The 24,695-nt window shown below is 37.4% G+C and overlaps 1 protein-coding gene across 8 annotated transcripts in view; it reads right to left on the bottom strand.

Moving 5' to 3' along the window:
• PPP1R9A (protein phosphatase 1 regulatory subunit 9A) overlaps positions 1–24,695 on the bottom strand; it is a 230,710-nt gene that overhangs the window by 13,262 nt on the left and 192,753 nt on the right. For 4 of the 8 annotated variants that reach the window (XM_015558301.1, XM_006779231.2, XM_015558300.1 and 1 more), the window contains 6 exons: positions 23,283–23,379; positions 22,999–23,170; positions 12,213–12,370; positions 11,408–11,708; positions 2,804–2,891; positions 2,623–2,706 (listed from right to left, as the gene is read on the bottom strand). In XM_015558301.1, coding sequence (XP_015413787.1) covers positions 2,623–2,706; positions 2,804–2,891; positions 11,408–11,708; positions 12,213–12,370; positions 22,999–23,170; positions 23,283–23,379 — 900 coding nt within the window. The remainder of the gene's footprint in view (positions 1–2,622; positions 2,707–2,803; positions 2,892–11,407; positions 11,709–12,212; positions 12,371–22,998; positions 23,171–23,282; positions 23,380–24,695) is intronic. The other 4 variants (XM_015558299.1, XM_006779234.2, XM_006779236.2 and 1 more) reach the window with 2 other exon arrangements.

Raw genomic sequence — 24,695 nt, 5'->3', positions numbered from 1 at the left:
CCTTTTTGAAATAGAAAAGGTCTCTCTCCTTCCCTATTCTACTATTTCCATTACATGAATTCCTTTCAGTTGTCAGAATTCTACTATAATTACAAATAATTTGAAAATGATGATCCTAATTTAAAGCTATTCTATAGCGTTGGTACACGTACAACCACCTGTGACGAAAGCAGAGCCACCAGAGCTGGTGTTTTAAAGTTGTAGAGCTGGCCAGGAAGCCAGGGGGGAAGACTGGCTGGTTCAAAAGCTGCTGAGGCAGTGTGCACATGACAATCTGCCATCAGCCATCCAAGGTTTTGCCTGCCCGAGAGTAAGGTGAGCACTCACCAACAGAATCCAGATGTGCTCGCTTTTCATCTGGAATGTATACCAAGTAGTAATACTCTGGCCACTGCCTTCACGTTCAGTAGAACCTTTGCATGCCTGCTGAATGCCTGTGTTCTGCCCCTTTTAGCCTCAAAGTGAGAGGGAGTGACTGCCTCAGAGGCCCAGAGAAGAAAGGGAGAAACTCAGAGATGTCTGAGCTTCTCTCCCATTCTGTATCTGGGCTTCTCTCTCTTAAACAGTTTCATTACTTGTTTCTTTTATTTCCTCTAAGCATATTTGATAGTTTTCTATTCTTAACTTTAAGGCACAAAATAGACTTTTATATTTCTCACTCCAAAATCACACAGTTACATCTCTTTTGAGTTGCATTATGGTCTTATTTTAACTGAGATTGCTGTCCTCAATACACACAAAACTTTCTACCCTTTCTCCATTTTACAGCATAAAGGAAAACCAACTAACAAAAATAATTAATTTGGCACTCTCTCTTGTCATCCCCCTCCCAATTCTTCTGTAATCTCAGGGAGAAGGTACAACTTCTCACCACATGGTATACCAGTAAAAAGAAAAAGAAAACAAGGAAACAGCAGAGGACAACCTATGAAATGGGTAAGTGGTCCCCAAATGATTTTACAGTGCTTTATTCTTAGCATTTTGCATGTATCTTTCTTACTCTATGCTTTTGAGATGATTCCCAAATTTCATAAGGAAATATAAGTCAGTCAGAGAAAGACAAATATGATATGATTTCACTTATATGTGGAATCTAGAAAGCACAATAAAAGAACAAACACAATAGAAACAGACTCATAGACACAGAACAGAATGACAGGTGTCAGACTTGTGGGGCCGGGTGAAAAAGGTGAAGGGATTGAGAAGTACAAATTGGTAGTTACAGAATAGTCATGGGGGTGAAAGCACAGCTTAGGGAACACAGTCAATACTGTAATAACTAAGTATGGTGCCAGCGAGGGGACCACTTTGAAAGTATCTGATTGTCTAACCACTATGCTGTAATACCTGAAACTAATATAAAATAATATTGAATATAAACTGCGATTTTTAAAAAACCAACCATTAGATGAGTAAGTACTTGAAGATGACAGGAAGTATTGGAAAGACATCTAGACAGGAGACACAAGCCCCAGCTAATTGACATCAATTGCCAATTGCAGTGATGGCGAACCTTTTGAGCTCGGCGTGTCAGCATTTTGAAAAACCCTAACTTAACTCTGGTGCCATGTTGCACATAGAGATTTTTTGATATTTGAAACCATAGTAAAACAAAGATTTATATTTTTGATATTTATTTTATATATTTAAATGCCATTTAACAAAGAAAAATCAACCAAAAGAATGAGTTCGCGTGTCACCCCTGACACGTGTGTCATAGGTTCGCCATCACTGGCCTATTGCATAGTCCTGGGGTAATCAATTCCATTATACAGAGGTGAAGCCTTCGTCAGTAAAGTATGGTGTATTATCAGCCCTCCAGATCGACTGTAAGGACCAAACGATAAATGTAAAACTTCTCTGTAACTTGCAAACAACAATAATAGCAGCAAACTGTTATCTTTATTATTATTTTTATAATACCTTCTATGTGCCAGATAGTATTTTAAATGTTTTCATCTGGAATTTATACAGATGAATAAATTCTTAACCCTTACACTAATGTTATAAGGTAGATACTGTTATTACCCCCATTCACACATGGGACAATGGAGACACATAGGCTAAATAACTTGTCCAAGATTTAAAAGGTGAGAGCTCTGATTCAAACCCGGGCAGTCAAACTTCAGAGCTCTATGCTTTACTATCTCTCTCTACAAAGCGGGGTTTAAATGAAGTTATCTCAGAAGAAAACTTGAAAACATGCTGCATAAAGCACACTTCCCTAAAGGAAAATCTTTATGGAGCAGTACGCATAGTTGACAGGGGCTACCAACGAATAGCTGAGTCCAGCAGGAGACGGTCATCATTCTTACATGCTTGGGGATTGAACAGTCTTGAAAGCCAATAGGTACTTAATATCACATTGGCATCATTATGCTGTGCTTAGATAAATATTTGGTGAAACTGTTCATGAGATCAAAATTCTGCAATTAAGGCAGTGGCTCTTCCAGGGCCCAGTGTAGGCTTTAATTGGAGTAAGACATATAAATTGTGAAATTTTTCTTTCATCTCACTATAGGTATATTGAAGACATTGACAACTGATTTTGGTGAACAAGGGAAGGGGGCCAGGGAGTTTAGTTATAAAGATGAATCTGTGTCCTCAATCACTCACCCATACCTGCTACTCGGAGAAAACCTATTGGCTTCTTTTTCTTTTTCTTTCCATTTCTTTCCCTTGTTGGAGTTCCTTCGCAACGGTGCCCTATAAAGGCAGACACATTCAGAAAAGAAAAGCTGACATGTTCTCCTTTAATCCTTCTTTTACAGAGGGCTTGCCTTTCACATCATGAAGTGCTTACCCCAGATCCACAAACTTCCGCTTAATTTTCCCTCCTTGTACCACAAATGAACTGGACGCCCTTAGGGATTTGAGACCTTTGGCACCATCTAGAATATGTACATATGTAAAGAAAGACTAGTTATTATTTTTAAAGCTATGAGTCAAAAGTAAGTGCATCTCTTTAAGAGATCTGACTCAATTTCTAACAATAAAAGAAAATAATGGATGCCTTTTTAAAAAAGATATAAGAAACCTAGCTATGCTGAGGAACATTCAGTAAAGCTAGAAGATGTCCTGATAGATCAAGGCCCGATACTCATCACAAAGAGCTTTAGCTTCAAAAATATTGAAATGAATAAAATAAGGAGGAATCAGCACTATCAAGTCACCTTTTACATTAACAGCAGGGACCAACATAACTTTCCTTTTGTTCCAGCCCTTGTATCTCTCAGGTCAGCACAGAAAGCCACCCCTGAGAGTCAGAGAGATTTAGGGAGGAAGTGATGGGCACAAAGATTTAGGGAGAAAGGAAAGATGGGGAAGGAAGCTCCCTGCTTTCCCTTCCGGCCTAATGGCCTGTGGCCAGTCCTGGGACAGAGGAAGGCAGAACATGGGGAAGGCTTTCTTGAGCGGGGACTCAGCTCTAGGACACTGATATCGTTGAAAGGTCTCTCTTTGAAGTTGGGTTGGAGTATAACTTGGTTGGCCTCCTGTGATGGCGAAGATGCAAAATGCTCCTCAGTGTCTGGAGCTGAATGATCTTCGCCCTGAGTTAAGCTGGCACTCCGAATGGTAGCAGCTGCTGGGGATGGGCACCTTCGAAATAATGCCCAAAACCAATCAGTGGAGAGACTCTGCGAATGGAGTTAGATTCCACTGGTGCAACTTGTTCCACTTCGGACAAGGTGGAAAACTCCCAAGGCTCTACCTGGAACCAGTTAGCAAAGGATGCTGTTTGGTATTATCTTTCAGCACATCCAGTTATCTGAGATGATTAGCAAAGGGTGTTTTAATATTGATGCATATTAGAGTGTGAAACTACTCCTCCCTAATTATTGCTGTCTATCTCTATCTCTTTAAAATTAAATAATTTCCAGCAACTTCCTGGCATGGAGTGCAGAGAGAATAGTCCTGTCCTCCTAAGAAAGTGTTCAATTAACCATGCAGGTTTATTTTTGTTTATTTCAGGAGAAATTTGTTAACATGCATCCTTACAAAACACACAGTTCTCATTTAGGAGTCTATGTTCAAAGCTCTAAAGAAGCACAGGATAGTAACAAACACTCTAAGGGTTCTTCTCAATGAGCTTTCCATATTCTTAGGTAGTGACACTCAGATTACAATTAATTCCTTGAAATGTACATAATAAAATACAAGAGTCATCCAAACCCACTTCTAATCTAAAATATTATGAGTATTTACATTGTTACTCTTTAGGTAACTGAATTAATCAGCCACAGATGTGACACAGACACATAAAGAAAATCCATGGACATGGCACAGATACCTTCTGAGGTGATTTTGCTAATGGACATTAAAAAAACTAAAAAGCAGGATTTCAATTCTCTTAAGAGAAGCCAGAGAAAAGAAAGTGTTGGATCCTTCCAGGTCAATCTTAAAGTAAGTCTTAATGGCTAGGACTGTGCAAAGTTAAAAAGGAGACTGCCTATTATTTTCTGAATTAGAGGTAGCTGAGATGGTGAGAGGACCAGATGAGACAATGTACTTGGATGCACTCTGTGACCTATTAGAGTGGCAGTTATTGGACCTCTTGGGACTAAAAGCCTGATTGTACCCATCACAGAGCCTGCTACTAGGCAACCTCACATCATTATCTCACACATTTGCCAAAGTGTGTTCCAAGGAACACTTATGTGAATGCCTTCAAAAAGCTAAAGAGGCAAGATTAAGTAACAATGCACTTGCCCATTTTAAATCAATCAAGTACCTTTTAATGGACATCAGAACTTCTAGTCTACATAAAAACCAACATTGGATCGTTAGATTTCAGGGGAAAAATAGAAATGTGACATTTTTTGTTTGTTTATGTAGCTTTATGTAAAATTCTATTAGGCTTTTTGAAATCTCTCCAATACTACCTTCATGAGCAATGAGAAGACTGCTGACCTGGTACTCATCTCCAAAGGCACTGAAAGAACTCCCGACAGCTAAATACTAAGGCTTTTCTGGACTTCATTCTCCTCCATCTCAGGGCAAAAGACTCTTGATTACCTCCAAGGCCTGGCTCCTCTCCTGAGTGTACAACCTCCTCTATTATAAAATGAGTTGATCATCTTTCCCCCATAACATTTCTGATTTCTTATTTTCTATTAAAGACAAGATCATATTTTCTGAGGCTAGAAACCTGTGATCAGTTTTGAACTCCTCACTTCCTTCCCCCTATATTAGCGGTTCTCAACCTGTGGGTCACGACCCCTTCGGGGGTGAAAGGACCCTTTCACAGGGGTCGCCTAAGACCATCGGAAAACACATATATGATTACATATTGTTTTTGTGATTAATCACCATACTTTAATTATGTTCAATTTGTAACAATGAAAATACATCCTGCATATCAGATATTTACATTACGATTCATAACAGTAGCTAAATTATAGTTATGAAGTAGCAACGAAAATAATTTTATGGTTGAGGGTCACCACAAAATGAGGAACTGTATTAAAGGGTTGCAGCATTAGGAAGGTTGAGAACCACTGCCCTTTATCTAGTCAACGTCTGTGTCAAAGATTCTTGCATCTTCACTGTTCCTCTTTAGAGGAGATCCCCTCAGAGTCTCTCCTAACTCATCTTTCCCATACCTAGTGTATTTTCATTCTTATTCCTCTGCTCAAACATCTTATGGTTTCCCAGTAAGGCAAGGTTCCTAAGGTGTTTAAATTCTACAATTGTAGACTCAACCTACTGTGCAATTATATGTGCACCCACTCTTAACACACATAAACAAATTGCTTCAGGCAGCCTGGGGCAGCCCCATTCCTTTAAATTCAGCTTACTTGTGCCTGTCTCTGGTAATGCCATCTCTCCCTGCTTGATCTGCCTTCCTTACCTACCATTTCTGCTTTTTCAGTGGTTACTCTATGTTTTTTTTTAACATCCTATTTGCCAACCTCAGCTGGATATAATCTTGCCCTTTTCTGAGCAATTATATATAAAGGCCTAATGCAATATATTAATAGTAAATGAATCCTGAAAATTGATCTACTTGCCAGGACATTAGTTCAACAAATATTTCTGAAGGTATGTCCTGTGTCAGGCAATGTGCTAATTGTTACATGTAAAATTAGAATAGTAATCTCTAGATATCACCAGTAGAAAACTGATAGTGTTTAATTTACTCTACTTAACCTTGTCTGAATAAAGGTCCATTGCTATATAAGTCTAGAGACCAGCAGTTCAGTATTAGGTTACTCAAAGAATAGGCATGAGGACAATATATTCATGCCTCCTATTATCATATAACTTGTTTTATAAATCTCTAGAAATAGTCTTTTACCTTCTCTAATTTTAACTCAAATGGGGTTAAACGTTTACCATTTAGCCAATTACAATGGGGCTTTTTAAATCTTAGTTTCTCCTAAGATCCCACAAATATGACAACAAAATGATGACTTGTGAATGCAGTATTAACTTGAGTTAGAAATCCTTCACTTCAATTAGGTGTTCAAGCACACCAGTGAGTTATCCTCAGGATAGCAATCCAATATAGCTATAACTTACTCACTAACTTTATAGTAAACTGACAGACCAAAAGCAGTGGTATATTACTGTTTTAAAAATCTAGATAAAGGGTAAACAATGGCTAAGACACTTTCAGAGTTTATCTGACAATGTTCAGTGGAAGGTAATATATGTCTAGACCAGGGGTCAGCAAGCTTTCTCTGCAAAAAAAATTTAGGTTTGTGGGCTCTTTGTGACAACTACTCAACTCTGCTCTTGTGCATGAAAGCAGAGAGCACCAAAGTACCCAGAAGACTTTATAAGGGCAGGTGGAGGCTGGATTTGGTGTGATGACCTCTGTTCTAGAAAACCTGCATTGGTTTTCTGCAGAGACATACTTAATTCATCCAAGACACTTAGTATGCATCAATTATATGCCTTACTTTTTGGGGGGACTAAGAATACAAAGATGAACATGATGAATGAGAAAACTGTGTCTCATACTTGACAACTAGATCACTTATCATACACAAAGGGATAGAAGCAGAAGTAACTGAAAATTTCTATGGGATCCCAGAGGAGAGAATAATTCCCTCCATCTGGGAATGGAAAGGGAGCCATGAAAGGAGGTGAGATATAAGCTGGGCTCTGAAGAAGGACTAGAAATTTCCTAGAATGGTAGGTAAGAATGTAAACGTGAAGTCTAGCTTGTACTTGTGAGTACTGCTAAACCTCATTCTAGTTCATTTAGTGATGAGCCAATGACTTGTAAGAACTACGTATCTAAACACACAGAGGGAAATCAAGTTAACCATATTTCACCTCTGTGCTGCCTAGGTCTGTATAGTGAATTAGTCTCACAGAGCAAGGAACTCCAGGATTTTACACAGTGCTATTCTCCAAATTGGGTTTTGAGAACAACAAAGCTAGATCCTACTCTGTGAATCTATATTGTATTGGAGCTTGAAATGTCACAAAATTGGAAGCACGGAATTTCCCTAATGTTTTAATGATACTGAGGTCCATCTTGGGAACTATGTAGGGAGAGTCCTTGAGGGACATGAAAGAGCTATAGGACTGGCGATGCTGCAATGAAACGAGCATTCATCAGTCAGCCAGTCTAATGAGAATATTCCGTACACACGTCCAGGTAACTTTAATTTTTTGCTCATTCTGATTTATGAATCTAACAACCAGGAGAGTACAAAACACATGAATGATGTTGGTTATTATATCAGTTGTACCTCCCAAAGTAAATAAAACAATTAGTATTCTGGTTCTTTCTAAGTTGAACAGTATGAATCAGTCCCTCTGAACTTGATTAAATCTTGGTGCATTATTGAGTTTCCAGACTTAGAACACTAAGGCCTAGAGTCTTGGCTCTCAAAACACTGACTTGATGAGAGTTTTTGAGGGTTTTCATCCTTGTGGAAGCAGGCCAAATTACACTGCAAGTCCTTCAACAACCTGACAACCACTTTTGATGAATTAGTGGGCTGGACATATTTTATTTCGCCTCCACTAGCATTTTGTCCTCCCTAAGTATTTAATTTTTATCTCAAAACTTCTAGAAGAGCTGTGCTTAGGACCAGTCTATGGAAGATAATTCCAGCAACTGATAATCTCAGGAAGGGAAACCAGGAGAAATATCAGAAGTAAAGCTATGATGCTTACCAACAGTTACAAAATAGAGTGAGCTCCCACAATCAACTATATTTCTATGTTCACCACAAATTGTAGAAAGATTAAATTTTGGATCTGGTACAGATAAATGAGTATAGACTTTTCAAAAATGCAGTGATTTGCAATCATAACTGCAATGTAGGAGTGTGTCTCATATCACTGCTGGCACTGGTTGGTGGGACTCTTGAAAGGTTTTGGCAATTTGATGGTATCTAATTTAAATGACAATCTCTCCATCATCTTTTTACATTTTATACATAATGCAGATTTACTCTTCAATGAATGGACAGTTTATTTCCTTAGCATATTTTTGGCTTTAAGAAAAATTACTTGACGCTATTTGTATATTAAAGTCTATTGATTAACTTTGTATATGTGGTCTTTTTATGTTTTTATCTACTGAAATCAAGACTATTTATATGATAGTTGCAGAGTTTAAAGAAAAAACAATAAAACAAACCTCCATTTCATTTGTCATCCCACTCCCACTGCAGTGTATACATATGAAGTCCTGTATGTACTTCCTTATTTCTACTCCCTGACATTCTCCCCATGTAACTAGCTTTGTCATACCCATTCATAACTTCAATATTGTGTTTGTATCTCTAAGTAATCTGCTAGTTTTGTTTAACTCTAAATCAAGAATCACATATATTAGTCTGTATTTACTTGTAACTTGCTTTTCAATGTCTTTTTCTAGAGATTCACCCTGTTGTAATGTTTCAGTGTGGTTTGTTCATTTTCCCCCTGCACAGTTCATTATAGGGATATACTACAACTAATTTATCTTTTTTTACTGGTGATTATTCTAGTGATTACCAGCTTTTGGTTGTTCCCAGGTTTTACTATTACATAACAGGACTGCTATGGATAGTCCTGTACATGATTCTTAGCAGACACGTGCAGGATTTCTTTTGGGTATATAAATAGGTAAAGATTTGCTGGGTAAGCACATTTTCAAATTTACTAGGTAATGCCAAATGGTTTCTAAAGAGCTTGTACCAATTTACACTTCCACCAGCAAATATCTGATTTATGGTTGTCTCACATATTCACCAGCATTTGGTAATATCAAATTATAATGTTTTTGGCAATCTGGTAGGTATAAAACAGTATCTCATTTGGTGTATTTCATACTTCCCTGATTAATAATGGGGTTGAACAGCTTTTTGTAAATATTATGGGCATTTGATTTTCATTTTCTATGAAGTGCCTGTTCAGGACGTTATACATTTTCCTCCTGGATTATTTGTCTCTCTTTTTTTTTAGGGCTTTATAGGAGTTATTTACACAATCTGGACACTAATCCTTTGTAAATTACATGGGGAGTAAATATCTTCTCTCAAGTTTTAGGGATTCTTTATTGTGTCTTTTGAGAAATAGGACTTTCTAGTTTTACTTTACCCATCTTTTCCTTATGATGTATGCTTTTTACATCTTGTTTAAGTAAACCTTCCCTATCCTGAAGTCACAAAATGTTCTCCTATATACTTTTTAAAGTTTTATAGTTTTGTATTATCTAATTAAGTACTGAATCATCTTTAAATGAAACTTCTACATGGTATATGTATATTATAATTTTTAAAAATATGTATAACCAAATTTCCAAGAACAATTTATTAAAAATGATTCTTTCTCTACCCATCTACACATGCAACTGTCATAAAATGTATGTGTATATGAAACCTGCTTCTAAGCTCTTTATTTTGTTTGTTTATTTCGATACCTCCGTATAAACAAAATGCAGGATTAAATAATTCCAGGTATCAGGTAAGCAATGCCCTCCACTTCAGTCTTCTTCAAGAGTTTCAGGTACTTTTGGCCTCATTTTCTTTCTATAAATTTAGAATTAGCCTGTCAAGTTCCACAAAATGTCTGTTGTACTGAATCTCCAGATAAGTATGGAGAGAAATGAGATTTCTTTTTTGCTATTCAATTTTTTAAATGACAAAAGAATTTTACAGTGAACAAACATATATCCACCCCCTAGTTTCTATAACTTTCATTTTGCTACATTTTCCTTATCATATAACCACCCCTCTAATCATCTATTAATCCATTCATTTTTTAATCCATTAATTTTTAATTGCATTTCAAAGTAAATTGCAGACACTTCACCCTTATACTTATCAAGGTATTGATTTTTACATATTTATTTTATATCATTTTTTTCAGATGTGAAAGGTAATACAGTTGACTCTTGAACAACATGGGTTTGAACTGCCTGGGTCCTCCCATACACAGATTTTTTTTCAACAAATATACAATCAGCCCTCTGTATCTTCAGGTTTTGCATCCGTGGATTCAACCAATCATGGATTAAAAACAGTATTTTTGATCTGCAGTTGGGAATCTATGGATATGGAAGGCCACCTATATGCCTTATTCTATACCACTTTGTATGAGATTTGAGCATTCACAACTTAGAGTATCTGTGGGGAATCCTGGAACCAATCTTCATGGATAGCAAGGGACAAATGTAGTTAAGTTTTTGAGAAGTCAAAAGTTATATGTGGATTTTCAACTGTGTGAGGGTCAGCACTCCTAGTCTCACATCATTCAAGGGTTACTATATAACCCAATATACTTGGTTACTTCAAAGGAACATGTCATATGTGGTAGAAAGAGCATGAATCTATTCTTTTTTTTTAATCTATGCATCATTTAACTTGTTTACACAAGAATTCGTTACATCTATAAATTAAAACACACTATTAAAAAGACAAAAGTGTACTGACACTACTTTGAAATTCTGGTGTTAATTCTAGAAGCCTCTTATAAAAATTAATTCACTAATTTCCCTGCATTACCTTTATCAGAGCTTTCTACCACATTTGCAATATAAATCATTATTGTGAAAATTTCTTCTGAATAAAAACCAAACTAATAGGTTATATCACTTTCATCTTTATATATATGTATATACATATATATACATATATATTTTTTTCTATATAACTATGTTAGTGTTTATTGAAACTCAGCTGCTATTCCACAAAATCTCTAGAAGGCCTCCTGAATAACATCCTTCATTAGTAAACTTGTGGAGAACTAAAGAAATAAAAATACTAACTAGTTAGAAAAAGATAAACATAAGTAAGTGGAAGAGGAATGTTCTTTTATTCCATAACATAAAAAAAGCAATATTAATTATTAGCTGTGAGAAGACAAAGAACTTAGGATTATGAGAAAAAAGTTATTTTTATATTACAGAAATCAAGGTGTTAATTAGACAAAATGAAATAAAAAAAATTGACAGTACCTTTTTCTTGTGCTATTTTCCTGGTGGTGGCTTGATGATGGCAAGGAGACTCTTCCATATCGTGATCAGATTTTGAAGGAGAGGAGAGTGAAGAGTCTCCCCAAGTACAGGAGGAAGGCTCCCTTTCTGGGTGCAGGGGTCCTTGAGAGTCAGTTATCTGGTCAGACTTGGAGAAGGGCACACTGACAGCCTCGGAAGTGAGGGATGGAGCACCAGAATCTGATTCTGGAGAAGAAGTTCGCAAACCCTTGGGCAGAAGTGATTTGGTAATATGCATGTGGTTACAGAAACTGTTTGAAGGCTGTCGATATAAGAGATTATAAAGGAGGTTATGCCACTGACCATCGGGTCCATGTAATACTTACTTTGAAATCAGATCGACCTTATTATTAGTGAATCCCCATGAAAACCAATTTTGTTTGTTGGTTTACAAATGAGACTCGATAGTTCACAAAGACTCACCATATGACCATTGTAACTAACACAGGCACCTAAGACATATAGGAACAATTATTTGTACATTCATTGTTTCCTACTAGGTAGAACCAACTGCTGAATATCAAAAACACCATCATGAAATATGACAATGTGGATAATACTCTTGGTTAGTTTACTGAATGAGTATAGAAAGAATTTGAATTACAACAATGTATTGAGTTGAATAAGGATTTTTGGAGACAAAAAAAGTGAACTATTACAGCTATTTCAAATGAGGCCATAGAATCTGGTTGCAGAAAAATCAATAAACTGCAGGAACAAGGATAGAGCCCAACACTGTAATCAGGAAATGGTCAAGGGCACTCACCTTTCGCTCTAGGCTGTCCTCCCCGTCTGTTGAACTGACACTATCATAAAGTCTTGTCCTAGAGGGCCTCTGGCGTCGGTTCTTCACGGACAGCTGGGCTCGGGTTTTCAGGGCTTTCGAATCCAGGCGCTCTGTCTCTGGGACTGCTTCATTCAAGTCTAAGAAAAGACCATTGCAAAATAATCAGGGAGAGAAACCTTTGGAGAGGATTGATAAAGAGACCACAGACACTGATAACAAAATCTTACGGTTATCAGTAACACCAGGCAGGAAACCATGATGGCCTGTATAATAACCCACAGGTAACAAAAAATATGTATTTAAAAAAAGGGAGATCTAGGAGAAGTGTACAAAGTTTTAGGGAGAAAAACCAACACTAAAGGTGACCAAGGCAACAACAAAAATCTAACATCCAAAAAGCATAAAGCCTTCCTAAAACATAATTATAAGAAGCACTGATTTGCATTTACTTATTTATGTGTCTGCATGCTGGAGTGTTTGATGAACAATATATAAGGGGGAAGGTCTATGAAAGTTGGGAGATCTTAGAAACTAAGGACAAAAACCTAAGCAGGTCAGGTGTCACGTCAAGTACAGGTAATAAAAGATGAGCATCGGTGTAAATTTTCTTTAGCAAAAATTACTATTAGGCTTTTATCTTTTTCCTTTTACCTTTTCAGAGTGGCAGTCATTAAATGAAATCATGCTGTTCAAGAAATTAATAATTAAGTACTTCTGGGTTTAAATTATTAAAATAAAGCAAATAATGGAGTCGCAAAAAATAAGTACTGATATTAATAGAATAAAACAATTTCTTACAGTAGCGGTACCCCAGGAAATTCCTTATCACAATAAAGATAAAGGTGTACGCTGAATATATTATATTACAAAACCAAAACAAGTAAGCACCTCAGGTTGTACCTCTCTTATGTATGGAAGTTAGCAACTGGCATATGATTCTAACATATTTTTCCTTAGGAGATACACCTATTGAATGACAATATTTAAAGAAGATTTTGACTTTTCATTTCCCATATTTGAAAGAAAAGTGAATATACAGAAAAGTCAGACCATTCAGTTCTATATAAAGGACAGCTAAATATTTTATAATTAGTCGTCTCTTTATGTTTTTACTTGTCAATGGAGGAAAGAAATCTCCTTTATTACTTTCATTTCCTCCTTCCAATAAAATCTAAACTTGCAGCTGCCCATTAAGAATTCATCAATTTTTATAACTGGGGGAGAATCAACCTTACAAGCTCTTGTTTACATAAAAAACGTGGAAACACCAGATAGATGAAAGCAATAATATAACCAGATATACTGTCATACATGCTTATCTGATTCATACTTGGATTTTATGTTCTTTGACACGAAGTCCTATCACATACACCATCTCATGTGTCCTCACAACAGCTCCAAGAGACAAAGCAGCCAAGTATGTTTTCCCTCCCCTGAGCTCAGAGAACTTGAGTAACTTGCAGTCATCTACATAGCTAGCTGATGAGCTGCCACGACCATTCTAGCTTTTGGACTCCCAGGCTACTACTCTCCAATTTAGTTAGTGTTGAACAAGATACAGAGTAAGATTTTAATGGCATTAGAGTCTAGTATTTTCCCTTGTAAAATCACATTTGGTGTGACTGGAAATTCACTTCTGGGAAATTAACTTCTCCAACAGGCTATGTAAGAAACATTACCATTAACCTTTCACATAGGTGTTAAGAGAGCATTAAAAAGGGAAGACATTGAAAACTGTGGGAAAAATGATTTCTCAGACCATTTCTTATTTGGTTGGTTTAGTAACAGCTTTGGCTACTTGGTGACAAAAAGACCTAAGGAGGAAGGTCATTCTACTTTTGTAAATATGGCTCCTCTTGCAATAGAATCCTGGCCCCAGTGGACCCAGCACAGCACTCAACTCCATCACTAGGTACTGAACAACAGAGCGAGGGAACAGGAGAACTACTTATTCGCAGGGTTTAGACCAGCGGTTCTCAACCTGTGGGTCGTGACCCCTTTGGCGGTCGAACGACCCTTTCACAGGTGTCGCCTAAGACCATACTGCATATCAGATATTTACATTACGATTCATAACAGTAGCAATATTACAGTTATGAAGTAGCAACAAAAATAATTTTATGGTTGGGTCACAACATGAGGAACTCTATTTAAAGGGCCAGAAGGTTGAGAACCACTGGTTTAGACTATAGATCATTTATTCTGGGACTTCTGACTCCATTACTATTCAGTAATTTGCCAGGTCCTGGTGTCAGTCAATTGCCAAATGGCAATCTGGTACATCTGCTTTAGTATCAGCTAGCACTGACTCGGTTCAACCCACTGGAGGTCACACATGGAACTACAGCTTTTAAAGATGAAGTCAGCTGGGATCTGAAAAGCACTGCCTTAAATCCATGATCCAAGTGGCCAAAAGCATGGTACCCAATAAACAATTTTTGAGTGTCTAGAAACAAAGAACTCGGGGCCACTCTATAGTAGTGATTCATGGATTACAAATCAGTCATTTATGTTCCAATTGATTAAAAAAAAAGTTTTAAAGTACGAAAACTGTAAAAATGGAATGTAGCTGATAACATTCACTTCAACAGCTCTTATACCAGAAGGAACTTGGAAGCAATGTTGCCCAGGAGACATCACAAGTAACCACCCTTAGCCCCCTTAGGAGTATTACAGGAGATGAGAGAAATAGTAGGAAATGTGTATAGGACTTACGCTTCTGGGTACTGGAAGTGATCTGTCCAACCACTATAAGCTATCTTTTCTAGCATGTCATATAAGAATCAGAATATTATAATTCAAAAGATTCTAGCCCACCCGTCTTTCTCAGGAAAACTAAGGCTCAAAGGTTACTAACTTCTCTACTAACTGTAATGCACAGTTAGTCTGTAGAAGAGACTGCATAGAGTTCAGTTTCAGAAGCTTATCGTACGAGAAGGTCTCTCTCAAGTCTGAAAGTAAACTTCACAGGTAATCTGCCTTCTTCAAATCCTCTTTTTAGTCTTACTTTATGTTTCAAACAAAAATACATGTCCAGGGCTAACTTTGCAAATTCCCAGAAGTATATAGTGCCAGAAGAAAAAAAAAAGTAGGGATTTCATTTGGCTTTATCTTTATTCAAGAAATAAAATTCTTAAAGAAAACAACAACTATCTGTCAAAATTTTGTGGATGGTGATGTGGCAGGAGAAATGTGACTGGCTTAATGATGTAAGCTGTGTGCTACTAATGTAAGGGCTCAGATGGCCATGCTCACTCACTGCCATTCATTCTCTACAGAGATCGTAATCAATAGCACAACATTGCTCTTAGGAAGCCAAGGCTCTGGGTTCCTCCTCTGCCGCTTCTCTCCAGGGCACCTTGCTCTGTTGTCCCTAAAAATTAGAGGGAATTTTTATTTTCCTTTCCCCTTTCTTCTCTATTCTTTCTTTCAGACCCTCTAGTCTCTAAAATAACCTTTTTCAGACTCAAATTCTACTAATATACAAAAGAAGAGCGGACTCGAGTGAATCAATACACATAGAGAGACAGATACAGAAAAGATACGAAGTAGCTGATGATAAAGCAGTTTTGAGTGGGTTGGACTCCGCTTCAAAATACCTGCATCTTAAGAATAGTCTTCTTATTGCTTTGAATTGGATCCTCCAGAGTAATTTAATGCATTTGAATATGATTTTAACAACTGTTATGAAAAATGTTCTGTGAAATTAGGATGCTATATATCATATTTCACAGAGATCTGCTCCCTAAAGTAATGCTCTGAGTCATTCAGTTTTTTTCACCAGATTGACGTTATTTTTGACGTAAATGGAATGCTGCCCACGGATCCGACACAGACGGCGGCGGGGAAGTAGGGGAATGGAGCAGCATGACAATAGGGTCTGCTCCGCATTCTTATGTGCATTCTTCTCCTCAAAAACAGTCAGACCTTAGACCATCACGCTGCCTGGCTTGTGCTATTATCAACAGAAATGCTGAGCATAATGAGACACTTGGTGACATTTTTAAACTTGAACACTATCTGCAAATTCATAAAAGATGGGCCCATGGGGCTTTGGGTTCATACACACAGCATTCAGAGGCAGGTTTATGTATTGCACGAGGGCAGTGCAAAACAGTTACCTAGGGAGTAGCCCTGGAGTTAGTCTTCCTTGAATAGAACCCAGAACAGTGGCTCTGCCACTCAATTGAGTAATAGACCTAAACTCTCTGTCCTTCAGAATCCTCAATTGCAAAACTGGCATGATAATAACATATCACAATAATACTTGCATTTTATGAGGACTAAAGGCATAAAAAGATATATAAATGCTTAGAAGAATGACTGGTACATGATAGTCACTCCGTAAATGTCTTTATTTACTGACAATGAAAAGGTTAGCAAGATATTCTTAAGTGACGAAAGCAAGTTGCAGACAAAGGTCTTTATGGCTTATACAAAGATAGATGTCAAACTTGCACAAAACTTGACAGGCACTTCAGGTGGTTTGTTTTTTGAGTGAGAGGACAGAATTCGGCTTTAAAGGTTTGCCAGAAAACAATCAGTAAAGATTGATTTCTCGTTCATTTGGTTTGTTCATTAAAATTTTCCATAGTGATTTACTGGGAGTGTTCACCCATTAATTAGTACAATTCAGTAATATCCCATGGCCAAAATTATTTATCTGGAATTTAGAGCTATTGAAAATAATTTGTTCTGGAAAAAAAAATGAAAATTGTGCAAGTTTACTGAGAACTTGTATCTGAATTCAGAATAAAGTGAGTTTGGATCTACTCCAGAATTCTCCTCCACCCCAATTTAGAACTAAACAATAGGACGACATGGAATAATCACCTCATTGCTCTGTATCTAGCGCTGTCCGTTGTATAAGACACTCCTGATATTCTAGTGCAAGCGTCCTCCCTTTCCTTTTAATGACTTTGCCTGTAATGCAGCCTGGCTTTAATCATGCCTTGAACTTTATTTTAAAATGCTGGGTTCCAATGCTAAAAATGACTCCATCAGGAAATACATCAGAGCAGGGGTAGGGGTCTGGCCGGCCTCAGAGCCACAGGGATCTGAAAAGAACCACTGCCACTACAGGCACAGGGAAAGGCCAAAGGACAGGGGCCTGGTTCTGGCCGCGGCAGAAAACGATTCCTTGGCGGAGCCCAGTGACCTCAGGAAGCTCAGCGATGCAAGTGTCTGCCTGGCGCTGGCCTTTTGTTGTTTCTCTTACTAAATCTTAAACTAATATTTGAAGCCAAAAAAACAAAACAAAACACCTTTTGTGGTTTTCCTCATTCTTATCTTTCAATCATGCTCGTTACATTTTTCTATTTTAAAATATTTTATATAGTCAGGGGTCACTAGTGGGAAAAAGGGGACATGTGTAATACTTTCAACAATAAAGCATTTAAAAGTATTTTATGTAGTAAAATATGTAGACCATATGTGGAAGTCATAGAAAAAGCATTTTTTTTTTTAAAGAAGGATGCTTATGGACCTACTATCAAGCCTAAAAAGTAAAATTAGCATTTTGAAGCCCTCTATGCTCCATTTCTAGTTGTAGCCTCTGTTTTTTTCCACAAAAATATCCCTAAAGAATATAATGATTAATTTTACTTGCTTTTTCCCTTTATACACATGGTCATGAACTGTACATAACATTCTGCAAATCATTTTTTTTTGGTTGTTGCTCAACATTATGCTGAAAGGTATGATGAGGGTTGACTTTACTGCAGCCATTATGAACAATGTTTTGGTGCACACTGGTGTGTTGCTAGAGAGCATACACACAGAAGTGAACTTATTGGGCCATGGAATTTACACCTCTTCCATACTACTGGACAACACCAAATTGTTTTAACAAAAATTGTTGTATGAGTTTTCCTTTTTTCCTACATGCTGGCAATCATATGAAACTCTTTGCCAGACACTTTATTTTTATTAATAACATTGAATGTTTATGTTCACCAATCTTTGAGTTTCCTCTTTTGTGAACTAACAGCTTATGCTTTTTGTCCATTTAGTTGTGTTTTTCTATGATTGATTTGAATTCTTAAGTATATTCTGGATAACAACCATTTCTCTTAGTTATATGGGCTATAAATATCTTCTCTCAATTTTTGGCTTCTTTTTCTAAGTTCTTTATAATGTCTTTTGAAAATGAGATTTTCTTAATATCACTGTGGTCAAATTTATCAAACTCTTCATATGATTTGAAATTTTGCATCTTAAGAAACCATATAAACATTCTCCTACATTTTCTTCTAAAAGGTTTAAATATAGCCTTTCATATTTGAATCTTTAATCCATTTGGAATCTACTTCATGAAAGCTGTGAGATCAGGTCCAATTTCATTTTTCTCTATACGAATGGTTACTTTTCCTAGCACCATTTGCTAGTCCACCCTTTCTCCACTAATCTGCGAGGTCAGTTCTGTATTATTCTCAAATTGGCACACATGGGTCAGTCTGTTTCTGGACTCTACTCTGTTGCACTGTCTACTTCTCAACTGCTGACACTACACCTCAGTCTCAATCCGTATTCCCTTCCAGGGAATCTTGGTAACTGAAAGAACAAAACGACAATGCGGTCACACCTGTCAGAATGGCTATCATCAACAAATCAACAAATGACAAGTGCTGGTGAGGATGCGGAGAAAAAGGAACCCTTCTGCACTGCTGGTGGGAATGCAGACTGGTGCAGCCACTGTGGAGAAACACTATGGAGTTTCCTCAAAAAACTAAAAATGGAACTCCCATTTGATTCAGTGATCCCACTTCTACTCTCAACAATAAAGATTTTTTTAAAAAATTATTGGTTCAAAACTAATTAACAAAAACAGATCCAGAGACAGAGAAGCATTGATCAGACTGTCAAACCTCAGAGGGAAGGTAAGGGAGGGTGGGGGTAATGGGGAGAGATCAACCAAAGGACTTGTATGCAGGCATATAAACCTAACCAATGAACACAGACATCAGGGGGGTGGGGAGGCAATGGGGCGATAAGGACACATATGTAATAACCTTAATCAATAAAGAAAAAAAATTTTAAAAAAAGAAGTTCCCTTGCATGTATTTCTCCAGGAGTACCTTGACTACTCTGGGCCAAGTATTGTTCCATATATGTTTTAGAAACAACTTGTCAAGTTCTAAAATAATAATAATAATAAAGGCCCCATTTAAATTCTAATCAAAACTATGTGGGATATATAGATCAATTTGGCATAATGGAATTTTTTATAATTTCCTACCTCTTTTGATTTATACAGGTCTTCTTGAATGTCTTTCCATAGGTCTTGAGGTTATTTTATTGAACTCATACTGCCTACCATATCTTTTCTGTTGCCATTATAATTGGGATCTTGTAAAAAAAAAAATCAGAGATGCTTGGTCTACAATGAGAACACATGACCCAGCTCCTATTTTGCCTCAATACCATTAATGGGTCACAATGCTTACAGAATTAAGTATAAACTCTTCTTCAGGCATTGAAAGTCTACAGTTACTCCAAGAACACCCTATGACACAGCATTAACGTAAGGTACCACCTTTAACATAGTCTACAAATAAGAAAAACATTATTCCATTTTTATTCATTTTTCTCTTTTCTTCACACTCCCTCTCATTTCTTAAAATTTATCTTATCTGTCTTATATCAAACCCTTTTTTATCTTCCTCACCCTTGGTCCCAGCCATCCTACAAATCATACATCTTGCTGCACACTTAACAGGCCCAAACACTGTTCTTTCTACCTTGTAGCCACCCTTTCTCTTCCAAGCTAGGGTGCCACCAGGCGACTCCTCACGATAGAATAATCATAATCTGCCTTCATATAGTTTCCACTACATGAAGTATCAGTCCTTGTCTTTCTTTCAGTATCTCTATGGAATATGCATCCTTTTTCTTTAACAAACAGCCTTTAAAATACTTGAAGCTGAAAACAGTATTAGCATAAAGATCCTGGAATATTTAGAAACTGAGGAAGAGCTGCTGTTCAGGTGACTTTTCTAGGGAATCTAATCCAACTAAGACTCTAACCGTTTCTCCTACCAAGATCTCTCTACATGCCTGTTCTCTGCGTTTAGTCTAATGCCGACCTAACTAGCTGGGCAGCCACGGGCATATCTGGCCACTTCAGGGCACTGGGATACAATGTCGAGAACTCTCTCAACCAGAGTCATCAGTGGACGTGAAACACGGCAGTAGGGAAAAATTATTTTCCACATCCTGGAACAGGTGTAAAATTATATTTGTCCAGTACACGGCCACACACTAGAAGGGATTTAGGGCTTGCTATGGCTCTTGATGAAAAATAATCGCTATATTTGCTTTATATATTATAAGAAAAAAGCATTCAAGTATATTGAGCAATATATGTTCTATCAAAAATTTAATGAGATATTTGAGTGGCTTAGTTTATAGAGAACCAAACAAATGATGTTCAGATATAACTTTAATGGGGTAAACTTGTGCATGGCTGGAAAAATAGTTTTGTCAATAATTCAATATTGAGAGCCACATAATGAATCCATCGCAGCTGGGGAGCTCTGTCCTAGAAGACCATGCGTGCATGCGAAGAAATGGCTGCTTATCTGCTCTTCTTCCCTCTGTCCTTTCTGACTCCTTCACTCACCCCTTCCTTTCTCCTTTCACTATTTCATCCTAACATCGTTTTCATTGACCTGTAATTGATAATCCTCTTGCTTCAATGAGCCACCTGGAGGCCTGAAAATATGCTAATCAACTCATCCTATCAGTAAAACATCCAGTGCTCAGAAAGCAAACCATAGCGGGACAGTCCCCAGGAGGCAGAGCACTGAGTCCGAGGGGCAGGAGCCGGGGAACTGACTGCAGCCACTGGACCCCTCCTGTCGCAAAAATGTGTTTGTTGGAGGGGATCCTTAAATGCAGGATGGCCTGTGTTTGGTCCACATTTCACTTCCTTTTCTAAACCTCGAGGACTTCAGCGTTCCCTAGCAACAGAAGCAAAGGATCAATTTAGGAAAGTGCTTTCCAGAGCATTCCTATCTAGTTCCTGACCAAGCCATTTAGTTTGAAATTCAAGGAGATTTATCACCGACTGTCCTCAGCAGCGATACTGGAAGAGCAGCTCTTGATATGTACGCTACTAACATCGGAGATGACAGATTCCACCTCTGCTGCACAAGCAGGGATGAGCTTCAGCAAGAATTAGTAGTCCCTGCATCTCACTGTGAACTGACACTGTTGCTAGGGAAACTGATAATTATGTGGCAAAATGGAGGGTGTAGAAGGGAAGAAGGGTTCAGAAGAAATGTGAGGTTTTGCTCTAAATCAGGATGTTAATAGTACAGTTTGTTGATCTTCTGCAGTCATATAATTTAATAAATACCATTAATTATATGTTTGACAAGATACAGATTTCTGAACTGAGGGAAAGGAACAGAAGTGAATCGGAGTCTGGAGAGCTGCTGGTCACAGGTTATACCGGGACACGTGTTTATTGTAAGTGCAACTGCTTTTAGGAATTACAATATTCCAAAACATGAAAACGTGTTGATTTCTGACATTTTGTTTTAGAAATCAATCTTACAGAGTCGCAGACATAAACACTAATTCTCTAAAAGCTCCAAAGAATTGCCTTCTTCCACTTCACTAAGTCATACAGCCTCACAATACTCTTTAGGTGGGGAAGAAGGAAGTGTTACTATTTATATATAACAGACAGTAAAACTCACCCCACTGAGTTGAATGACCTTAAGGAAGTCACATGGCTCTTCAGTGAATGGTAATGCTGGAGCTCAATACTCACATTTAAGCTGCCCAGGAGGCATTATACATAGATTATATCTTATTAAGGGAAAACCCAGAAAAAGGATATAAGCTCAGTGAATGGATTCAAGTCTCTAGCTACCACTTCAGTTTTAAATGAAGATTTCCAATACTTTTCATTTTTAATGGCTAAGAGTGTAGTTCTACAAGTTAACGTAACTGCGGGTCCAATCCCTGCCTGTGATCATCGGCTCTCATGACATTGCTGCTATATATTCTCTTATTCCCCTTCCCTCCCAGGGACTACTGGGGAGCTATTTTAACCAAAAGTTTTATATCCCCCTGTGTATTTATAAGTATAAATTCTTACGCATTTTTTAATCTGTAAATATACTATAGATATTAAGACATTCCTTCACATTCACACACACACAATTTATGTATAGGCGTGTATGTGAGTGAGAAAATCAGTGATTTATTTATGGTTGGTGTATGAAAGAAGACAACCATTCATATAGAAATTGTTTCCAGTATTTTGGTCCCATTATTTGGTCTTAAACAGAATAACAGAATGAGAATTATATACAGGACAGCAAGAGAAAAGCAAAAAACTTGCGTAGAACATCTTAATTTAATGAATTCCAAGAGCTGGAAGTAGTTATAAAAAAGATCTTTACTCTAGTGATTTAAAAATTTCAAACCTTACTCATTAATAGATAAGTAGTGTAGCTCACTCTAAATGAACTATCACTTTAAAGCAATTTATTAAGTCTATCAATGTTATCTTGTATTTAAAATAATATTTGGGCTTGCGTAAGTTGGAATTTTGTTTCTTAGCATTAAAGCATTTACTTTTGATAAGACAAGTGAGTGCTAAATGATAAGTTCCTATTTTGATAAACCTTTTCTTCTTTCCCATGGTAGAAAGGCGTTTTCAACATTTAAATCCCTGGATAAGAAAAAGAATGTAAAGCCAAATTTTACAGTCATTAAAAACAATGTTTGTCTAAACAAGGGTTAGACAAACCTTGACTCAGGCCATCTGGACAAGACATCTGCTTGACATCCACGTTCTCCATGGCGTCTCCCTTAGAGACTTCTCCAAGAGATGTTCTTCTCTCAAAGATGTTGTTGTTGTTATTAACTTGAGTCCCATTTTGCTTCAGCAGCCTGAACACCTCAACCTCCAAATCTCTAATCTGAGAGAAAAAAGAAAAAAAAAATCCATTTCTGAAACTCGAACTCAGCACTCCTCTCCAAGTACTAGACAAAACTATCTTATTATTTTCATGGCGTTGGCACATCACTCACCCGCACTTGCAGGCCTTGAACTTCCACAACATGAGCCTTTTCCAAATCTTCTATTTTCTTTCTTTCTGCTTCCTGTCTCTTGATGAAATCAAGTTCTCTGAAGAAGAAAATAACAGCTCTGATTGCATCAAACACTCAAGAAATGAGGAAACACGTGAATGTTGTTATTGGAATCAATAAACTACACAGTGGGATAAATAACTGGACAGCTATTTACAAAAATAAAATTCAATCGTAGTTAGAGAAAACGTATATAGCAATGAAAGCAAGTAAAACAGTTTAATGTAGCACAAAGTGAAGAAAAATACTTTGATTCTGCTTACTATGATTTTCATTTGCAGCTCCTGATTCTAGAGCACCCATACATTTTTAGAGCTAATAAAGCAATGATCCACCTTGAGTAATTTAGTGGAAATAATTACATGTCAGGTGGTGTCACTATTAGCCTTTTTAAAAATTACATTTATAGAGTAATATATCTAGCAAACTGGTGGAACTGAATGGTCAAAGAAAATTATAATAGGATAGACTCCTATGAATGACCGTGGAAAAGGGCTGGGTGGGTCATAAAAACAGAGGGGGGGGGTTGTCATTTATTACCCTGAGGATAACAGGGGGAGAAGGGGAATTATCTTCATTTTGAGAGCCTGGACTATAATATGCAAATTTATCAAAACTTACAAAATTATTATATGACAGAGTTATAATTTGGGCAAGAAAAGTTAAAATAGTGATGTGCTGAATTCATTGTTACAAAGAGCAATCCCCCCTTTTAACCAATAAACGTTTTACAGCATTTTCTTTTAAATATTGAAAACATTATTTCCATGGAGGAAGTAACCTGAGAAATGGTGAATCTGACATATAGTAAGTAGTATGCTTCGCTTCTGAGGCTCGGCATGGAGGGCCAGAGAGGGGCTGGCATTCCTTTTGGTTGTTCTAGCTAGCTAGCAGCAACTGATGAGAAAGTCCCGTAGAATCTCCCCGTCAGTCTCCCTGAGATTACGCCGAGATCCAACAGATGGAAGCAAAGCAGCATCAGCTGCTGAACTCAAGAGCCAACGGTGGTGCTGGTCTCTGACTGCAGAGGGTGGCAGGGCGGGGGTCTCGCTCGTCAATACTGATACCCTCTGTAGTGGGGAAATCCTGCAGGTACTGAGTCTGAGAATGGAGGCGGAAACAGCCTCAGCAAGGCCCCAATTGCTGCTCTGCACGCACCGCGGCCAAGAGCCCTGCCCCACTTCAGCGAGGTTCCTGCTTCTGAATTACAGGGATGTTTCCAGAAGAACAGAGATTCCAAATGTTTTAACCGTAACTAGCAATGATTAACAATCAAAGAAACAACTTCATGGTGTCACTGGCTGCCAAAAAAAAAATGATAAAACAGAGTTTAATCTCCTAAAAAAAAAAATA

Source organism: Myotis davidii, unplaced genomic scaffold, assembly GCF_000327345.1.
Source record: "Myotis davidii unplaced genomic scaffold, ASM32734v1 scaffold187, whole genome shotgun sequence".
NCBI lineage: Eukaryota > Metazoa > Chordata > Mammalia > Chiroptera > Vespertilionidae > Myotis > Myotis davidii.
This window is presented reverse-complemented; position numbering and strand designations above follow the sequence as displayed.